At 36.4% G+C, this 20,349-nt stretch overlaps 1 protein-coding gene across 2 annotated transcripts in view; it reads right to left on the bottom strand.

Moving 5' to 3' along the window:
* Positions 1–20,349, bottom strand: part of ITGB3BP (integrin subunit beta 3 binding protein) — a 74,581-nt gene that overhangs the window by 45,090 nt on the left and 9,142 nt on the right. For both annotated transcript variants that reach the window (XM_006147529.3, XM_006147530.3), the window contains exons 2-3: positions 14,704–14,746; positions 2,994–3,132 (exon numbers count right to left, since the gene is read on the bottom strand). In XM_006147529.3, the coding sequence (XP_006147591.1) occupies positions 2,994–3,132; positions 14,704–14,746 (182 nt within the window). The remainder of the gene's footprint in view (positions 1–2,993; positions 3,133–14,703; positions 14,747–20,349) is intronic.

Genomic DNA, 20,349 nt, shown 5'->3' on the forward strand with positions numbered 1-20,349 from the left:
GCTCGCAGCTTTCTCACATGCTGACTGAAGGGGTTTTTGCCGTGGCTCAACAGCTTTCGAGGCACATCTTCAGTAGGATAATACCTAGGCATTTTGCGCAGTTTAACCACCCGGGTACCACCATTCTTGTCTCCACCAACCGGTTTTGTGACAGTCGCAAGAACCTTCTCCTTCTTTTTCTTTTCGATCCTGGATTTAGTGGCCGAGTATTTCCTCTTGTACATGGCCTTCCTGGAATACATGGCAGACCGGGAATAAGAGAGAGAGAGAAAGCGAGAAATCCCCTCCCTCCCCGGTGAAGATGACCATGCCACACCCTTCTCCTCTTGGAATTCTGAGCATGTATACACATGTGCTTAGCCTGAGTTTTAAGCAGCCAGGTCTGGGACTTGAACTGCGGTTAGGTACATAGGAGTCCAGTGATAACCATTACAGCACCTGCTGGTCCCTTTCTACCCTCATTGTTAAATAACAAGTCTAAGTGTTTCTGGGAGCAAAGGAGAAAAGCTGACCATCATTCCTCTTTTCTAAAATGCACAGTTATGGCTTTTGGTTATGGGTAAGTATGAAATGCATAGTAGTTTGATGAAATTTGCTAAGGGTTAGTGGAGGCCAACAATATAATGAAGCACACATATATAAATATATATTATACATATATATAAAATATATCATACACACATATAATACATACATACATATATATACACACACATACATACATATATATATGTTTGTCTTTTAAATGTGTAAGCTGAAGAGTTGAAATAAATCATTCCATTTTTGGAAACTGGGAAGTCTAAGTAAAGAGAAGATACAGAACCAGAATTTTTTTATTTTTATAAAAACAAATGAATTTAAATCCAATATTCGGTCTTCTGTTCAGATAGTATGTGGTTCAAATGCACACAAAAAGTACAGATAAGGTATCTGGAGGAAGAGTATTCTGGTGAAGAGAACTGCAAGTGCAATGACCCGGTAGCAGGAAGGGGCTCTGAGTGATTGACAAATAGCAAGAAGGTTGGAATGGCTAAAGTGCAAACATGGGAAGAGTAGTAAAAAAAGAGGCAGATGAGATGGCCAGGTATTAGGTGGATGTATGGCCTTAAAAATCATGACACAGGAGCTGGCAGGTGGTGTGGTGATTGCGGTGCTGGACTCCCACATGGCTGATCACGGTTCAACTCTCAGACCTGGTGGCCCCAAAATTACAACCGATAAATAAATAAAAACTTAAAAAAAAAAAGGAGATTTTGGATTTTATCGTAAGTGTGTTGGGAAATGATTAGCACTAAAATATCCTTGTAAATGTTATTCAAATTCTACATTATGTTTTTTACAACATATAAAAAGTGGGAATTTTCAATAGAGAGTGTCAAATCATTTAGAACTTAAATGATTTCCTAAGTCACATTTTCTTACTTATTTAGAATTTAAGATATTTCCTAAGTATCAGGCTTTCTTATATTTAAAGCACAAACAAGATGATACATTAGAATGAGTAATGTAATTATTACAAATAATATAAACTGACAAAGGCTTCTAGACAAAGTTCTACTATTTTAAGATGTCTATGTATAAGACATACATATTCAGAGTACATAAAACATATATGTACAGTTTAATGAATAACTAGAATAAATTAGGGGAACCTCCATGTAGTCAAGAAATAGAATACTGTCAGCACCTCAAGAACCCTTGCTATCTTTTTTTTTTTTTAAAAAGAGCTTACTTAGTACCATAATCTGTAATAATTATCCACTTAAATGTCAACTGAAATCATATGACCAATCTTTTTATGGAATGTTCCATAAAAAAGGAATGTTCCCTTAAGTCCACATTTAATTTCAATATGTAAATTGAGTACGTATCAACTTAAAATCTACTCACATTACAGTATAGAGATGTGTGATTTTTAAGGTATTAATTCCTAATTTAAAAAAGAAATATTAGGTATTTAAAAACAGAATTGTGGAACTTGAAGAAAATGTACACATCTTCATACATTTTTGCAAAAAAGCAAATCTAACACTTTAAGCTTTAAGATAAAAAGCATTTGATTAAAGCAAAATCAAAGACATTCAAGAGTTTAAGATCTCATGTATTTCACTGTAACAGATCAGGTAAAATGAGGATACTTCTTTGTTTCTGTGTAGCTTCTCCACACTTCTAGCTTCTATGGTTAGCACTCAAAAAGTGTTAAACAATAAAATATGAATCAGGCAAATCATAACATATCTAAAATACTCTGTATTAAATTTGAACTAATTTAAAATTTTATATTATAGAAACTGACATGTCACTGATTCATGACCTTTCTCAATATAAAAAATTAAACTTGTAAGATTGAAATTTGCATTTTAAAACAAATATTTTAGCAAGAAATCACTGTTGTTTAGAGAACAACAAATATGTATGGTCAAAATTAATATTTTAAAATAAAGGACTGCATATTAAAATTATGTTTTTCTCTATAGAAAATTTTACAAATCTTTCGCAAATGTATTTAAAATAGTAAAGAAAAAGAAGGGAATGAAATATAATAAGTAAAGGTAAGCTACATAAAGATACACTAAGTGTGGATAAAACTAAATGGACAACAGGGATAAAATAACATTTAGAAGTATCACTCTTAAGCTGTAGTGCAGCAGTACCTGAGTTATGTGCCCTTTAATTTATGCACATGATGGATAGCTTGTTAAGGGGCGTATCTATAACCATTATAATTGATAGTAGCTGAAGGCAGTCAGGCCATAATTTCTATTTAATGGATGGGCTAGAAAGGGAAGAAAGTCTGCAGTAGCATTTTAAAATAAGAGCCTAGAAAGTTTACATTTATGTCCAAACTAATATCTACATTCTAGCCTATGTTAAATTCTTTGATAGGACAGAAAAGTCGGCTACAGTAAGATCCATATATTGTTAAATTAAAATCTTGATTTAATCAATAACTAGAAAAATCTTAATGTAAGTGGGAAAGAATGTTTAACTACCATTTGATGGTCCATTTCTGTGCTCTTGCTCTTCAGAGCTGGTGGGAGAAGTAAATGGGCTTATTTGACAAGTTCCAGTCGTTGGCGAGTAAGTTGTAATACTTTTTTTCTTCCTTGTGGTTTTTGAAGGATCAAATGACTAGAAATAAGTAAGTTGGAGAGAGAAATACTTGTGTTTAGTTGGAGAGTTTTGAAAATTCCTTTAAAAACTCGATGAAATTCAAATTAAGAATCATTTCTTTGTTCTTTCAGATTTCAAGTATATTTAATGAGTACTTTCACGGTGAATATTATTCTTCAAATTAAGTAGATATTTTGGGCCTCTACAATAATTAGGGCACCTCAATTTTGATATTTAATGTTAAAGGATTACTACCTTCTGAGATAGTATTTCCAAACAGGTTAGAGATTATTGCCAACTCTTCCAGCCACATTCTGACTTCTTTCCGCTGAACGTTAAGTGTAATTATAGAGCTAGGGCTGGAAATCTCTCAGAGGAGCCTATTACTAAGACCCACAAGAAATCCTAGAAAGGATCGGTGTTGTTTCAAACCTTCGAAAAATGCTCTGACATAGTATGTTGCCTTAATGATAACATAATGTCCAAACAATAGAGTCGAGCATTTAAGGCCTTTGAAAATTTGTCCTGTCCTACATAATTCCTCTCTGAAGCCTCCTCCTTTATGTTCCCAGAATCATTGTACATTCTTCTAAATGCAGGTAACATATTATATAATTTTTTGCATTTCTGTCTGCCCCATTAAAATTTGCTTCTGAAAATAAGTATCATATCTTTGGGGCCAGCAAGTGGCATGGTGGGTAAGGTGCTGGACACTCCCACATGGTCAACCACAGTTTGAGTCCTGGACCTGGTGGCTTGCTTTCTCACTTTCCCTCTCTCTCTTTCTGTGTCTCTCTCTGGTCAAATTAAAATAAAATGAATGAATAAATAAAATTAAAGCAATAATTCTTTTTAAAAAATGGTACCTTCATCTTTGTATCCCAAAGAACTAAAAGTTGTGTGAGAAGTGAATGACTTAAAAAGGAACTGTCGGGAATCAGCAGTTAGCGTAATGGCTGTGTCGCTGGACTCCCACGTAGTCGACCGCGGTTCGCGTCTCGAACCCGGTGGCTTGAATCTCACGCCGGGCGCATGTGTGCCCAAGATCCCGAGAGGAGAATGGAGGAGAGGGGATTGCGGCGTGACCATCCCCCCTGGGGGGTGATTTCTCGCTTTCTGTCTCTATGTCTCTGTCTGTCTGGCGAGCGCACACGCCCTATAGCGAAAACCTCTCCAAAAAAAAAAGGAACTGTCTAGGAGACTTGGTCATACCACTCAACTCATTATATATGAATTTGTTCATTAGTTCATTCATCTAATATCTAATATTCTAATAATGTAATAGTATGTATAGTTTCAGTTAATACGGCTATGCACACTGGAACTTTAGGTCATTCTGTGATTTCAGCTTGGAATGTTCTCTTTCTCATCTTCCCCAAGACCTGAATCTCTTTAGTTTAGTTTCCCATTCATGATCTACTTTCTCCAAACACCCATTATCACACTATTAATTGTTTGCTCTCTTGAATTCCCCTAAAACTTGCTTTCCATAATGCTTACTGATCACCCAGCATTGCTAACAAAGAAATAAGATGAGTTGTTCTGGCCTCAAGGAACATCCTACCAAAAGTCAAACAGTAATGGAGAGGTCTTAGTAAATGTGCTACAGAAATGGGTTGCAGTAATCTGTCACTGAAGGGTTTCTGTGTGAAGGAAGGCTGAGGCTTAGATAAGGGGAAGGAGGGGGGAAACATGAAAACCTGAACTTGAAACATGGACCAGACAGCATAGAATAAATTTGGGGGAGAATGTGGAGGTCTGTTCTCAACATTGTAGAACTAAACTTTAGCTTGGTAACTGACCTGAAATAGTTACAGAATTCTGCATAGTCAATTAGCCTTTATATTTTTAAGCCATCCAAGGCAGAAATAGTGGCTGTTTCACCTTTTTCAATATTCTTAGTATTAGTTCCACAATGTACAACATAAAAAATATTTTTTTACAGTTAAGATTTTAAATAATAAATATTTCTTTGTATAAGGGAACAAAAGGCATTCCATTCTTATTTTATATATCCACAGTAGCCACAAATGTAGCCAACACCTTTTTTTAAAAGATCAAACTGTAATATCCCATAACAACTCTAAAGCAATTGTTTTTTGGTAGGTGAAAGGGCTTTGAGTCTCTTTATCAGGTGGTTAGCGCTACCTCTCTATCTTGAGTTTTCACCTGTTTATATGGATTCAGTTATAAACCATGACATTTATCCAATCCCTACTCTACTTTTCCAAGAATTTATTGCCCAAAACTATTTCACTGTGTATGTACAAGAAATGAAAGTCACTACCCTAATGTACATTTATGTCAATCTGTTTTCCTATTTTCACCAAAAAATTATTTTATCCAATTGCCAAATGTCTAAACATTGTAACTGTAGATCATACATTTTTCTTTGAAAGCAATTTTCTAGCTTTCAGAAAATAACTCTTTGTGTGTGATTGTGTGCACTAATACATATATCTTTTTTTGCTTTTCTTCAGAAATACGGAAGCTTCTCTCCCTCTCTTTGGTTATCTGTATTGGTTAAAAGAAAAACTGTTTACAACTACTATACATAGAAAGAAAACTGAAAATCTGCTTTCTCTAATATCTCACTAAATATTATTTGGTAAATAATGCATTTTAATATATCTGCCCTACTTGTATACACAAATAAAACCTTAGTTCCTTATGTTTTTTTCCTTTCAAAATTTTCCCAAAGTCCTCTAACTTTTTTTAAAAATAACTATTTATTTTATTATTTATTTATTCATTCATTGATTTTTAATTTGACCAGAGAGAGACAGAGGGTGAGAGTGAGAGAGAGAAGTGAGAAAGCAAGTCACCAGGTCCAGGACTCAAACCCCGGTCGGCCATGTGGGAGTGTCCAGCACCTTAACCACCACGCCACCTGCTGGTCCCACTCCTCTAACTTTTAATCTCTGACAATGCTTAAGTGATCCTAAAATCCATCGAAGAATTTCCATTCTGCCATCTTTCCAACTTTAAAGGACTTGGCCTACTCACTGGTCACTCACAACAGAAAGAGTGAAGGAAACCAGGATTTGGCAGAGGACTGACCTACAAGGCACTCTTTCTACTCATTAGGGATGAGTGTACCTATCAGGTCCTTTAGAAAAAGGGAGAAAGAAAGGAAGAGAAATAGATTTGGCTAGAAAAGGTAAGGAATTTAGGATACAAACAAAATGTACGAAAATAGATGTCACGACCTTTCTATAATAATTTACAACTGCTTCTAGTATTTACTGACTCCTTAAAAATATTAACCACCACAACTAAACAGCAACAAAAATGTCATCTTCTAAGATTTTTTCTATGATCAGCCCAATGGAGTTTTGTAAAACCTTGTACATTAGTAAAACTAAAATTTGGGTATTGATTCTTATGCCTAAAAAATTAATGTTCTCTCTATGGTTTCAAGTAGATATGCCATTCTCCTTCAGTATTGCTCACAAATTGTAGCCTGCTTTGTCACTTTGCTTAAAGAGTATGCTATGAGAAAGATGCCCGTGTTATTGATTTTTACCTCTTATAAACAGTCTAGAAAATCCTAACTAAGGGTTCTTTCAGGATAAAATATGGGACATAAATAATCTGCTATTATTATTATGAATTACTAGCAGAAACTGTCACTGAAATATTTAAAATGCACTATAGGTATTTGGACAACCAGAAACAAAAGGTCAGTAAAAGGAGATAATTCTATAACATTTAAAGTGGTTAATTATGTTATTGGAATTTTCACCTAACATATAGTCATGTACTACTAGTGCTAATTATGGAATGTACGTTAGAGAACTCTAAACAATAGCTGCCTCAGGACTTTTCGCAATTAGGGCCTAGGCTTTCCAGAAGAGTATTGGATCAACCAACTTAGCTCCCACAGTTACCATCCTTAATAGTCCCCAAAACATTGGGGGTTTTGTGGATTTTATTGTAGCTATAGGAAGACCAAAAGCATTTTGGGCTTATTGAAATAGTTTTACAAGGGGAGCCGAGAAAGAATATGACCAACGTATTAGATCTGTGGTTCTATTTCTTGATTAGGTGCTTGAAATACAAGTCTATACATTTGGTAAAACTCATTGAATTGTACATTTGTACACTCAAGATTTGTGAATTTAATGATATGTAAGTTTACCTAGATAAAAAGATTCTAACAGTAAAAATAAAACACTGACTAAAAAAGTAGATATGGGGCTGGCAGGTTGTATGGTGGTTAAGGGCTCTGACCTCCCACATGGTCAACTGTGGTTCAAATCCTGGACCTGGTGACTGGCTTTCTCACTTTCCTCCCTCTCTCTCACTGTCACCCTCTGGTCAAATTAAAATAAATAAATAAATAAATAAACCAATAAAGTTAAGTAAAAAATATATATTTTTTAAAAAAGTAGATACACTGGTTTTTCTATTTATGGTAATTATTATTCCACAATTTTAAGATATCAAAACATTAATTGTAATGTTATAGATATTATTATTTTACTGCTACTCTCTTGTACTATTATCCTCAATAAATTTTTTTATTAAATCTTTTCATGTTCTTTTTCCCATTATGCCTCATCCATCCTCATATTTTTCTGATGGACTGAATTCCAAGCTGGATATATGAGAGGTCTTCAAAATTCCATGGAAAATGCATATTACAGAAAAACTCTGCACAGACTTTTTTTTTAGAGAGATTTTTGCTATAGGGTGCATATGCTCACTAGAGAGACAGAAAGCAAGAAATCATCCCCGGGGGAATGGCCACACTGCAGTCCCTTCTCTTCTCCTCACAGGATCTTGGGCATGTATGCAAACATGCTTGGCATGAGTTCTTTAAGCCGCTGGGTCCAGGACTCAAACCACAGTCAGCTAAGTGGGAGTCTAGCAATGTAACTATTATGCCATTGGCTAGCCCCCTGGACTTTATTTATTTATTTATTTTTGCACCAAAATAAACTATACCACTTGTTGTATCTGACAGAACCTAGTTTGGGGCACTAAAAAGGATAAGACATCAGTCTGAAAAGAATCCCTAGCAGAGGAACACGAATTCTACTAAAACTGAAGTAAGAGCAAACATTAAATTTATGGTGAAACTTGAGTGAAAGAATGGTGAAATCACTGACACTTTACCAAAAGTTGATGGAGTCTATGCCCCAAAGAAATCAGCAGTTTACCAATGAATAACACATTTTTAAAAGAATTATCTTATTTAACATTTTTATTTATTATTATTTTTTAATATTTCCAGAGAGAGACACAGAGAGAGAAAGAGAGAGAGAGAGAGAGAGAAAGCAAGCCTCCAGGTCCAGAACTCAAACCACAGTTGGTCATGTGGGAGTCCAGTGCCCTTAGTCACACCACATCACCGGCTGGCCCCTGAATAACACAATTTAAGAAGGAACAGACAGACCAGCAATGGTAGTACAGTGGTAATGCAACCCTTTGTGATTCTGGAGGCCATATGGATGATGGAGGTTCAGTTCTGGGATTGACTTACACACACTGCGTGTACTCATGGTCATTTTGTCTGAGAGGGCTGAGAGGAAGAGTATGGTGAGAGCCCCTGTTAAGGATACTTGTCTTTCTCTCTTTTTCTCTTATGGAAGGAATAAACAGGTGAACTTTAAGGAAAAAACGAAAACAACAAAATGATGTTGAAGATGGTACTAACAGTGGCAGACCACGCATATTGATGTAAGAAAAAAAAATAATTTTGTTCATGGCCTAACTGAAGAGGAACTACAGTTAACAGCAGAAACAACAGCCAATAGCACAGACATTTCAGTTGGTTCAGCTTATAGAATTCTGCCTGAAAAACTAAAGCTGACCACATTTTCTGCTTAAAGAACACCCAAACTGTTACCCTTAGCTGAATATAAGAGCAGAGCTTTTAATGAAAATCTTAAACAAGTGGGCACAAAATCCTGAAGCATTTTTTTTTGAAGAATTAGAAAAGGCGATGACACATGGCTTTACCAGTATGACCTTGAAGACAAAGCACACTCAAAGCAGTGACTGCCAAGAGTTAGAAATGGTCCAAATGAGAAGGACCAGTCATGAGCCAAAGTCGCGGCAACTGTCTTATGGGATTCTGTTGATCGATGCAAACTGCTTATTTTTTTGAGAGTGTTTTGAAAAGTTAGTTGAAGCTTGAGTAGAAAAACACCTGAGAAAACTTCCCTAGAGAGAGTCCTTCTCTAAGACAAAAATGCTTCTGCTCATTTTCCACTCATCAAACTAGGACAAAACTGCAGGTTTCAAAGAGAAATCATTAGGCATACACCTTACACCCTGATTTGTCTTTATTTTGACTTCATATTATTTCTTAACCTGAAAAATTCTTTAAATGACACCCATTTTTCCTCATTTAATGATATAAAAAAGACTGTACAGACATAGTTAAGTTCCCAGTACCCTCAGCTCTTTAGAGATGAACTGAATGGCTGGTTTCATTTTTAAATGTGTCTTGAATTTGATAGAGCTTATATTGAGAAATAAAGTTTATATTTAAAATCTTTATCCTTAAATACCATTTTTCAAGAACTTTTTGAAGTACCCTCATGTATGTTATTTAATTTGCTACAGGACCAGCAGATGGCATAATGGCTACATCACTGGACTCCCATGTAGTCAACCATGGTTCGAGTCCTGGACCCGGTGGCTTAAACTCATGCTGGGTGCATTGTGTGTGTGTGAGCCCAAGATCCTGAGAGGAAAATGGAGAAGGGGTTGCGGTATGGCCATCCCCCCCCAGGGGGTGATTTCTCGCTTTCTGTCTCTCTGTCTTTCTGGTGAGTGCACGTGCCTTATAGTAAAAGCCTCTCAAAAAATTTGCTTGGTGTCTTTTGATGAGTGAAAACTTTTAATTTTGATTATGTTTAATTTATCAGCTTTATTTTATATGGTTAGGTGTTTTTGTGTCTTAAGAAATTTCTGCCTACTCTAGGTCATAGATAGTTTGTTTTCTTCCATAAGCTTTATTATGATTCTGGCTTTATTTATACCTATACTTCTTGAATTAACATTTTTTTTGAGAGGTTTTTGCTATAGGGCACGTGCACTCACCAAACAGAGAGACAAGAGAGATAGAAAGCGAGAAATCACCCCCCAGGGGGGATGGCCATGCCACAATCCCTCCTCCTCCATTCTCCTCTTGGGATCCTGGGCACGTACGCACACGCGCCCAGCGTGAGTTTTAAGCCACCGGGTCCGGGACACAAACCGCGGTTGAATACATGGGAGTCCAGCGACATAGCCATTACACTAACTGCTGGTCCCTTGAATTAACTTTTGTATATAATGTGAGATATGAAGTATGTATGAATTCTGCATATGAAGTGAGAATTTTTGTATAGGAATTTTATATATGAAGTAAATTTTAAAATATGAATTTTATTTATTTATTCATTCATTCATTTATTGTAGAGGACATGTGCGCTTGCCAGAACAGAGAGACAGAGAGGGATAGAAATAGGGAAAAGGAGAAAGCATCTAATAATGGGGTATGGTCATGCCATAATCTGTTCTCTTCCATTTTTCTGTCCTATATGGATTTGGGGCATATACACACATGTGCCTGGTGTATTTTTCAAGCTGGCAAGCCTGGGATTTGAACTGTGGTCGGCCATGTGTGATTCTACTTCCTTAATGACTAGCTCATGGGACCAGACTGGATATCATTTATTAAAGATTTTGTCTTTCCCTATTGAACTGATCCAATATTTTTAAACATTTAGTCAACTAAGATACTTATAAATGAAAAACCATATTAGAAGATTTTCCTAAGAATAAAGATTTATGAAGTATTTAAACAGTAATACTAAAGAGACAATAGTTGTGGTATACAGAAGGAGAACTAGTGTTAAAGTCAGAAAGTCTGGGCTCATAAAATAGTTTTGCTACTTCCTAATTATGTTATTGTGGTCACACTATGCATCTGAATTCTGTTTCTTCAATGAACTAATAATATATTCTTTCGCTTAGCTAACAAAGAATGGAGAAAGTAAAATGAGATAGGTAGGGAGCAGCTGGTACTGCCCTTGGCAAAAGCCTGTAATAAAAAATTGAGCTTTGTTCCTGAAAATCCATCTAGAAACAGTGTTTGGAGGACAACTCAAGCAGCCCAATTGCTGTAGATGATGATAAATCGAAACCTTCTTTATGTCTATGTCTACACCCAACAATTTGGAAGGTTTAGCAAATGGTGGTATATTTGCAGTATACTTTCTATATCTTATGGAAAGGACACAGGGGATGGTCCCTGTCTTTGCTTCCCTCATTAAGAAAGTCATAAGGAACGATGGCTGTAGCTCTGCCCAAACATCATAGAGTATTAATTGCCACGACAGTCTGTGACCGTATGGGGAACTCAAGAAGCAGGGCGTTCCAAGCATCTCCAGGAGATGAAATAGCAATAGTTTAGGATAGACAGGTTCCATACAGGTCCAATTAGCCTATAAGGACCATCTTTTTTTCTTGGACATCAAAGTCTTCTCTTTTAGTATCCTACCAGTAAGAAAATGACCAAGTTACTACTAGTTACTCTGTGATTTTACAATAATCAAGTACTCCTAGAATTACAGGTGTGTGTTTTGAATACCTGATTTCCTTTTGTATGGGTTAGGAAGCCTCAATGAGATGATGGCCCAATGAGTACAGAACTGGGACCCAAGCTGCCTTGGGGCCAAGTTGCTATTAGAGTGAATGAAAGCATAGATGAGGCCAAGGAGAGAAGCCCATACTTAACACCAGATTAGAACAAATGCTATCAGATCTAAGATATGAATATAAAGCTATAAACAGATGCTGCTGCGAGAGTACCAAAGCTGAAAACATCAGAAATAGGGCAGGAAACAGAAAAAAGAAGTTGAAGAAAGCTCTAGGCTCAGATGCTAGAAACTTGCTTTAGGCAGGTGGTGGCCATGTAATATCAAGCTAAGTCAACTGGTTTAAAGGTACAGAACTGGGCCAAACATAACAAAGTATTTTCCTAATACGGATAGTAGTTGTGGCAGTGGCTACCTTGACACTTCCTCATTTAAAGAAAAAACAGATAGAAAGCCTGTCATGATGACAATTACACTTCACAAAGAGGATAGATTCTGAAATGGTCATTCTTTTCCATTCGCATAATGTTACCATCTCCCAAAGAACAGTTTTGGGGCAGGAAAGAATAGTATTGCATTTCAAGCTGGACTACTCATCGACCAAAATACCATTCTGACCAAAGAAACAGATGCAGAATTACAGTCACAGCTGCATTCTGCACAGAACAAGTTGGATAATGGTACTCTAAATTGCTAATTACACTGTTAATGATTTTTTTAGTGTCACTGCAGTATTTTGCCACCTTTGCTTAAAAATTTTAAAACTGCACCTAAGAAGTTTTTTAAACAGTAAATTTCTGTTTTGTTAAATACCAGTGAGTCTTCCAAAGAATAATTTCAAATAAAGCCTAGTTCTTGAAATGACATTTTCACATGGAATGTATAAGAGCCCATTTATTGATGAGCTATTTGTTTTAATGTACTTTCTCACCAATGTACTTACATTTAAAATGGCTGAGGTCATAAGTATCTCAATATTAGTATTTGTACCCATAGTTGGTACAAAAGGAAAATAAATTAACATGTGTCATTATACACTGACACTAGGAGTATGCTAGGACTAGGTTTATAAAAAGTAATAGGAACAGTACAATTTTATTTTTATTGTGATAACCATGGCAAAATTCATTGTAATGTTAGTATTTTATAATTTAATCCATTTCAGCATAGCTGAGAGGTAATTTTTAATATAAAAATGCTAATATTTTTATTTCATTTTAGGTTATAGTATGCAGTTTAGTACTATCATTGTTTCCTATTATTTCTTGTATATTTAAATGACAGACTATTTTTTTCTACAAGTAGTAAACTAATTTTTACTAACTTATTTCATTAAGATTTCTAAATAGTTTGCTTCTTAAGTCAACACCCCAATCTAGCTAGAAACTTCCACACATTAGATTAAAAAATACAAACAATCTGCCTAGAAACTTCCACACATTAGATTAAAAAATACACACACACACTACATATGTATGTATACACATACACATTCATGTGTTATATATGTGTACATATATGTATGCATGTATGTATACATGTATAGGTTCTTGGAAAAGTCATGACTTATTTTTTTCTATGTTTTCCTATGCAAAAATGCATCATGACTCTCCCTACCACCCAAAAATTTATGCATGTGCTTGCCAAAAAAAGACAGAGAAAGAGAAAGAAAGGGAGGGAAATTGAGAAAGCACCCTCCAGGAGGTTGGCCATGCTGCAATCCCTTCTCCATTCTCCCCTGGGGATTTTGGATATGCATGCATACACGTTAGGTGTCTTTTTCAAGCTGCTCGGTCTGGGACTTGAACTCCAAAGTCACCCATGTAGGATTCAGTCCTGTTAACCACCACACCACCAGCTGACCCTCCAAAATTTTTTATATGCAGTAAGTAGTATAGTAATCATGATTATGTCAAAATTTTTTTTGATAATTTTTATATTTAGCAAGGTAAATCAGTAGTTAAAAATGGGGGTGGGGTGGGGAGAAGGGAATTGGGGGAAAATGAGGCAAAATATATATTTTTAAAGAATTATTTTATTTAACTTTATTCATTCATTCATTCATTCATTTTATCTTATTTGACCAGAGATAGGGAAAGTGAGAAACCAAGCCACCAGGTCTGGGACTTGAACCATGGTCGCCCATGTGGGAGTCCAGTGTCCTTAACCACCATACTACCTGCCAGCCCCAAGAAGCAAAATATTTAACAGACACAAAAACGGAATGGTATCTGCTGAGGATAATGTGGTAATACCTCTAACTGGGCTAATATGCAGTGTATTCATGGTGGGAAAATTCATTTCGTATGCTGTAAAGCTGTAGTGACTAAATGTGAAAAAGTATAGGGGGATTGTTGCCTTTTTGGCCGGAACCACCATCTTTCAATAACTAACCAAAATGATGAACACAAAGGGAAGGAGGAGAGGCACCAGATATATGTTCTCTAAGCCTTTTAGAAAACATGGAGTTGTTCTTCTGGCAACATATGCAAATCTCAAGAAAGGTGATATTGTAGACATTAAGGGAATGGGTACTGTTCAAAAAGGAATGCCCCACAAATGTTACCATGGCGAAACTGGAAGAGTCTACAGTGTTACCCAGCATGCTGTTGGCATCGTTGTAAACAAACAAGGGCAAGATTCTCGTCAAGAGAATTAATGTGCGTATTGAACATACTAAGCATTCTAAGAGCAGAGATAAGCTTCCTAAAACGTGTGAAGGAAAATGATCAGAAAAAGAAGGAAGCCAAAGAGAAAGGTACCTGGGTTCAACCGCCAGCCTGGCCTGCTACACCCAGAGAAGCACACTTTGTGAGAACCAATGGAAAGGAGCCTGAGCTACTGGAACCTATTCCCTACGAATTCATGGCATGATGGGTGTTAAAAAACAAACTAATCTGTGGTCTATAAAGATATATATATGGAGTGGTTGTTAAAAAATATTAAAAACACAATTTTATATGCAATCACAAACTCTTAAGTAAATACTTACATTTTCTTCTAATAGGTCATCCAATTTCAGTGATCTTTTAACACTGTAAACAAAATATTTAAAGAAATCTTAGACCTGACATACTTAATTATAAGTAACCAAATATTTATAGGTAAGATTTGCAAACAAAGATTTGAAGTTACTTTTGCCAACTAATTCTTTTTTTTTATCCTCTTTTATTTTTTTGGAGAGGTTTTTGCTATAGGGCACGTGTACTCACCAGAAAGACAGAGAGACAGAGAGACAGAAAGTGAGAAATCACCCCCTGGAGGGATGGCCACGCTGCAATCCCTTCTCCTCCATTCTCCTCTCAGGATCTTGGGCACGCACGCACACGTGCTCAGCGTGAGTTTAAGCCACCATGTCCGGGACTCGAACTACATGGGAGTCCAGCGACATAGCCATTACGCTCACTGCTGGTCCCTGTCAACTAATTCTTACATATTTATTAAGCAGAATACCATATAAGGAAAGCAATTATTATTACGATGGGTTTGTTTTTAATAGCATATTTCAAGATAAGAACATAAACATTTAAATGGATCACTTTAAAAAATATGTGTAACTTTATATATCCTACTATACAATTTCAATATTAAAGTCACATTATAAAAAGCATTTGTGAAAAATCAGCATATTTGCTTTAAAATACTAGTAATATAAATTTATATGTAAAGGCAAAATAATTTACAGTCCCTTCAATGGAGATATGACATTACATTATTTGCAAAAATAACACCTATAACTTGGTGTTATAGGTGTGAACAAGGTGAAAAAAGTTTTGCCCATTATTGTAGCTTTAAACATGATTCAGTGCAGCCAGACTATGACTTAACAGGGGAACAGATGCTCTATGTCTTTATAAGTCCCCAATCCATAAGAAACTATTTTTTGTTTCCTTCACTAAACTGATTCAGGAACATGCCAGGCTCTCTCTGTGCAAAATCTGTTCTGCTAAACTGGATGCCCAGCTGTTGGTGACAATGCTTAGAAAGGAAAGCTGAATATTTATAATACTTTATTTCATACAGCTGTCTTCTAAAGAGCAGTCATCAACATTTTATTGAATGCAGACTAAATGCTCAAAAGAGAAAAAGGTCAATATAAATTAAAACTAGTTTTCTCAGTGACAAATGTAGTGTTAAAAGTATTTTCTCCATCCCTAAGAAATAGAAATTAAATTATTTAAAATATTACTGTATGAGAGCATAAAGCAAGGAAGATTGTATTATAAAGGCTGTATTACAGAAACCAAAAAAATTGTATAGATTCTGTCCTAGAAAATGACTATTCATAAATATTGATTGACAGAGCAAGAAAAAATAGAAAAGATGGTCAATCTAAGAAAATTGCTGAGCAGTAAATATTAAATACAAAAATTTATCTATATAAAATAGATGTACTTGATTTTGGTATCATACCTACATTAGCCATTACATTATTTCTTGAGACTAATTAAGTTGGTTTTAAAGGATTATTATTATTACCTCTAAGAAGTCCACTAAAAATCAATTTAATATAAATTCTCAATGAAGAAGAAAAAAGAGGTATGAACAAATAAAAATGGCAAATTATTTTTTAAAGTATTCATACTTAGCTTTGGAATATATATTGCCCTATTTGGGTGTGTATGATATGTGGGTATTTATAATACTTCAAAAGTAGAAATCAAAAAGAAAGTTATATAACATAGCTTCTTTTTAAATTTCTTTTTAGAAGAATTATTTATTTAATTTATTATTACTGCTTTTTAATTTGCTACATGGCACGTGTGCTCATGTGAGAGAGAGAGAAAGAGAGAAAGCAAGCTGCCAGGTCTGGGACTCGAACTTCAGTGGGCTATGTGGGAGCCCAGTACCTCAACCGCCACATCACTTGCTGGTCCCACTTTTTTTTGGGGGGGGTGGGGAGAGGTTTCTGTTATAGGGTACGTGCGCTCTCCAGAAAGACAGAGAGAGACAGAGAGACAGAAAGTGAGAAATCACCCTCCAGGGAGGATGGCCATGCTGAGATCCCTTGTCCTCCATTCTCCTCTTGGGATCTTGGGCATGCATGCACAGGCACCTGGTGTGAGTTTAAGCCACCAGGTTTGGGACTTGAACTGAGGTTGACTACATGGGAGTCCAACGACAGCCATTATGCCAGCTGCTAGTCCCCCCACTTTTTTTTTAATTCATGAGATTTCGTGCTAACACACAAGAAACAGACACACAGAAGTACCCTTCACAGGACATCGTCAAGTTGCTATCCCCCTTCCTTTACTCCTCCACCCACTAGGACCTTGGGCACATGCACCTGTGTCTATGTTTGCAGACTAACCGAGCTGGGAACTCAAATCACAGACAGCATGTGGCTTCTGTTCTATAGTCTGGTACTCTACCAACTGCACACACACACACACACACACACGTTTCTAATTTTCTTTTTCTTAAATGCTGTTAAGGTACAGTACGGATGTTAACTTTTCAAATATTGTTTTATTATCGATGCTTAATTCTCAGAGAAGGTAACTATAATGTTTGGGTTGGAAGGGTTTTCAGATTAGGCTGCTCCAAAATGCCCTAGGAAATATGAGAAAGTAAACAAGCACGCAAGCAGAGTTAAAATAGACCATCATCTTCCACTTCAATTATGGTTAGTGAAAGTAGAAAACTAGATTTTTTTTTTTGTGGGTAGTGTTCAGGCATCCAATAATCAAAAGCTTGTAACACAGGAATTCTAAATTAAAGTAATAGACAAGACTAGCAGAAATCTAAGAAATCACCTAGTTCAGCCAACATAGAAGAGTCTAAGCAACCTTCCTACCGTCAGACATTAGAGGGAAAGAACCTCAGATCTCAGGGTGTATGCTTAATGAATCTTTGTTGAATTGAGGGGCAGCGAATTAAAGAACAGGTAAAGAGGAGGAAATCTGACACATGCTACAACATACATCACCCTTAAAGACATTAAGCTACACAAACTAAGCCAGTTACAAAAGGGCACATACTATATGCTTCCACTCACCAGTGGTCAAATTCTTAAGAGATCAAACAGAATGGTGGTTGCCAGGGGCTGGAGGGAAGGAGGGAAGAGTGGGGAAATTACTGTTTAACAGATACAGAATTTCAGTTTTCCAAGATGCAAAAGTTCTGGAGAGGGAGGGTGGTGATAATATAACACAATATAAATGTACTTAATGTCACTGAATTGTATACTTAAAATTATTAAAATGGTACATTTTTGTGCTATTTTAGAACAATTTTGAAATAAGCAATTTTTAAAAAAGTTTTTTTATCAGAGGGCATGTATGCTTGCCAGAGAGAGACAAATGAGACAGTGAGAGGGAAAGTGAGAAGTCACACCCTGAAGGGATGGCCATGTTGCAATCCCTTCTCTTCCATACTCTTCCTGGGATTTTGGGCATGCATGAACATGTGCCAGGTGTGATTTTCAAACTGCCACATCTGTGACTTGAACAGCAGTAGTCCATGTGGGAGTCCAATGCCTTAACTGCCACTCCACCTGCTGGCCCCAAATAAATAATTTTTAAAATGGAAATTACCTATTTTATCCTAATTACTTCCCTCTTAGGGTTATTTTATGTCTAATGTTGTGGGAAACATTTCCAATATACTCAAATTCCCATCTATGCCCCTAATTTAAATGTTATATTCTATCTTCAGGTATACTAGATTTAGGTTGCTACTAAAATTACTGTTGAGAATTTAAAAAAAATAATAGGCAATTTTATATTAGCAGGAAAGTAAGTAACACTGTAGAACTGGCTACATTCTTCTTTTTTGAGAAAGATTTTCCCCTGCGAGACAGAAAGTGAGAAATCACCCCCTCAAGGGAGATGGTCCCATTGCAATCCCTTCTCCATTCTCCTCCTGGGATTTTTGGGCACACATGCACACATTCCCAGCCTGAGTTTCAAGCCTCTGGGTTCAGGACTTGAACCACAGTAGATCACATTGGAGTTCAGTGCCTTAACCACTATGCCACCTGCTGGCCCCTAGCTATATAATTCTTTAAGACAATCCTCCCCTTCTACTTCAGCAGAATAGAAAGAGTGGATGATGTTTTTTTGTTTTTGTCTTTTGTGCCAGAGGGCATACGTGACTATGAGAGACAGAGAGAGAGAGAGAGAGAGAGAGAGAGAGAGAGAGAAAGCAGTCCATAATGGGGTGTGATCATATCATAATCCCCTCTCCATTTTTTCATCCTGCTGAGACTGGGCATGCATACACACATGCCCGGTGTGTTTCTCAAGCCACTGAGGCTAGGATTCAACCTGTGCAATCAGCCACGTAGATCTGGCTCCCCTAACAACCAGGCCACAGGGACTGTCCTAGATGAGTTTTATTACACAATATTACTAATGTCATTAAACTATTAAAGAAATTATTCTAGAAAAAAGTTATCATTTGATTCCTAATTAAGAACCAAGGTGACACATCAGAAGTTCATAAAATTACATGGCTTGGGACCAGCAGTTAGGGTAATGGCTATGTTGCTGGACTCCCATGTAGTTGACCATGGTTTGCGTCCTGGACCTGGTGGCTTAAATCTCACACCAGGTGCGTGTGCATGCGTGCCCAAGATCCCAGGAGGAGAAGGGATTGTGGTGTGGCCATCCCCCCTGGGGGGTGATTTCTCGCTTTCTGTCTCTCTCTGTCTGTCTGACGAGCGTACACGCCCTATAGCAAAAAACCTCTCCAAAAAAAAAAAAAAGTTACATGGCTTGAGGTTCTCTTACAGAACTTTTACATTAGATTAAATACGATTTTGAATAGCAGGACTACGAGGGGTTAAGAATAAACTTAGTAAAGTAGATAAGACTCAAGGAACCTTGATACTATGCCAAATTCTTCCCTAAGGTTGGGCAAATCACTTAATCTCACTAAGCTTCATAAAGTTGATAATGATACTGGCCTAAGTAGTAAGAAATTTCTGAGTAGAAGATAAAAATATCACTGAGTATTTCAGAGCTTCCATTTACTCTTCACTATAATGGAGATGATAGTATTGCCAGCTACCAACTTCACAAAAGTGTTTAGAGGATTATTGAATATGCTTATGATGTGCATGCTTAAAAATCCTTTGATGAAAGTCAATGGCCAAATTTACACTCCATGTGACTCTGTAAATGTAAAATGAGATCTAAATGATTTATTTTCCATTTTACATATGGGAATGAGCAAGGGGAAAAGAATCTTCTATATCCCCTTGGCATTCTTTTTCATTCAAGTCTGGTCCTTTCTGTTAAGCATTTATTTTTTTTAGAGAGATTTTTGCTATAAGGTGTGTGTGCTTGTGAGAGACAAAGAGAGAAATAGAAAGCAAGAATCATAGCCCGGGGGTGTGTCCATGCCACAATTCCTTCTTCATTCTCTTCTTGGGATTTTGGGCACATATGCACACACGCCTGACATGAGTTTAAGCTGCTGAATCCAGGACTTGAAGCGTGGTCAGCTACATGAAAGTACAGTGATATAACCCTTACGCCATCTGCTGGTCCTTGTGTTAAACATTTCAAGTGGTCACACAAGAAATCTCTACTATACCATGGGTGAGTGGGAACACTACTCCATCATATGTAAAAGTTATGGTCACTGTGTGAAAGTACCTATATCAATTTTTTAAAGTATTTATTTAACTTAT

Source organism: Tupaia chinensis, unplaced genomic scaffold, assembly GCF_000334495.1.
Source record: "Tupaia chinensis unplaced genomic scaffold, TupChi_1.0 Scaffold000215_1, whole genome shotgun sequence".
Lineage (NCBI taxonomy): Eukaryota > Metazoa > Chordata > Mammalia > Scandentia > Tupaiidae > Tupaia > Tupaia belangeri.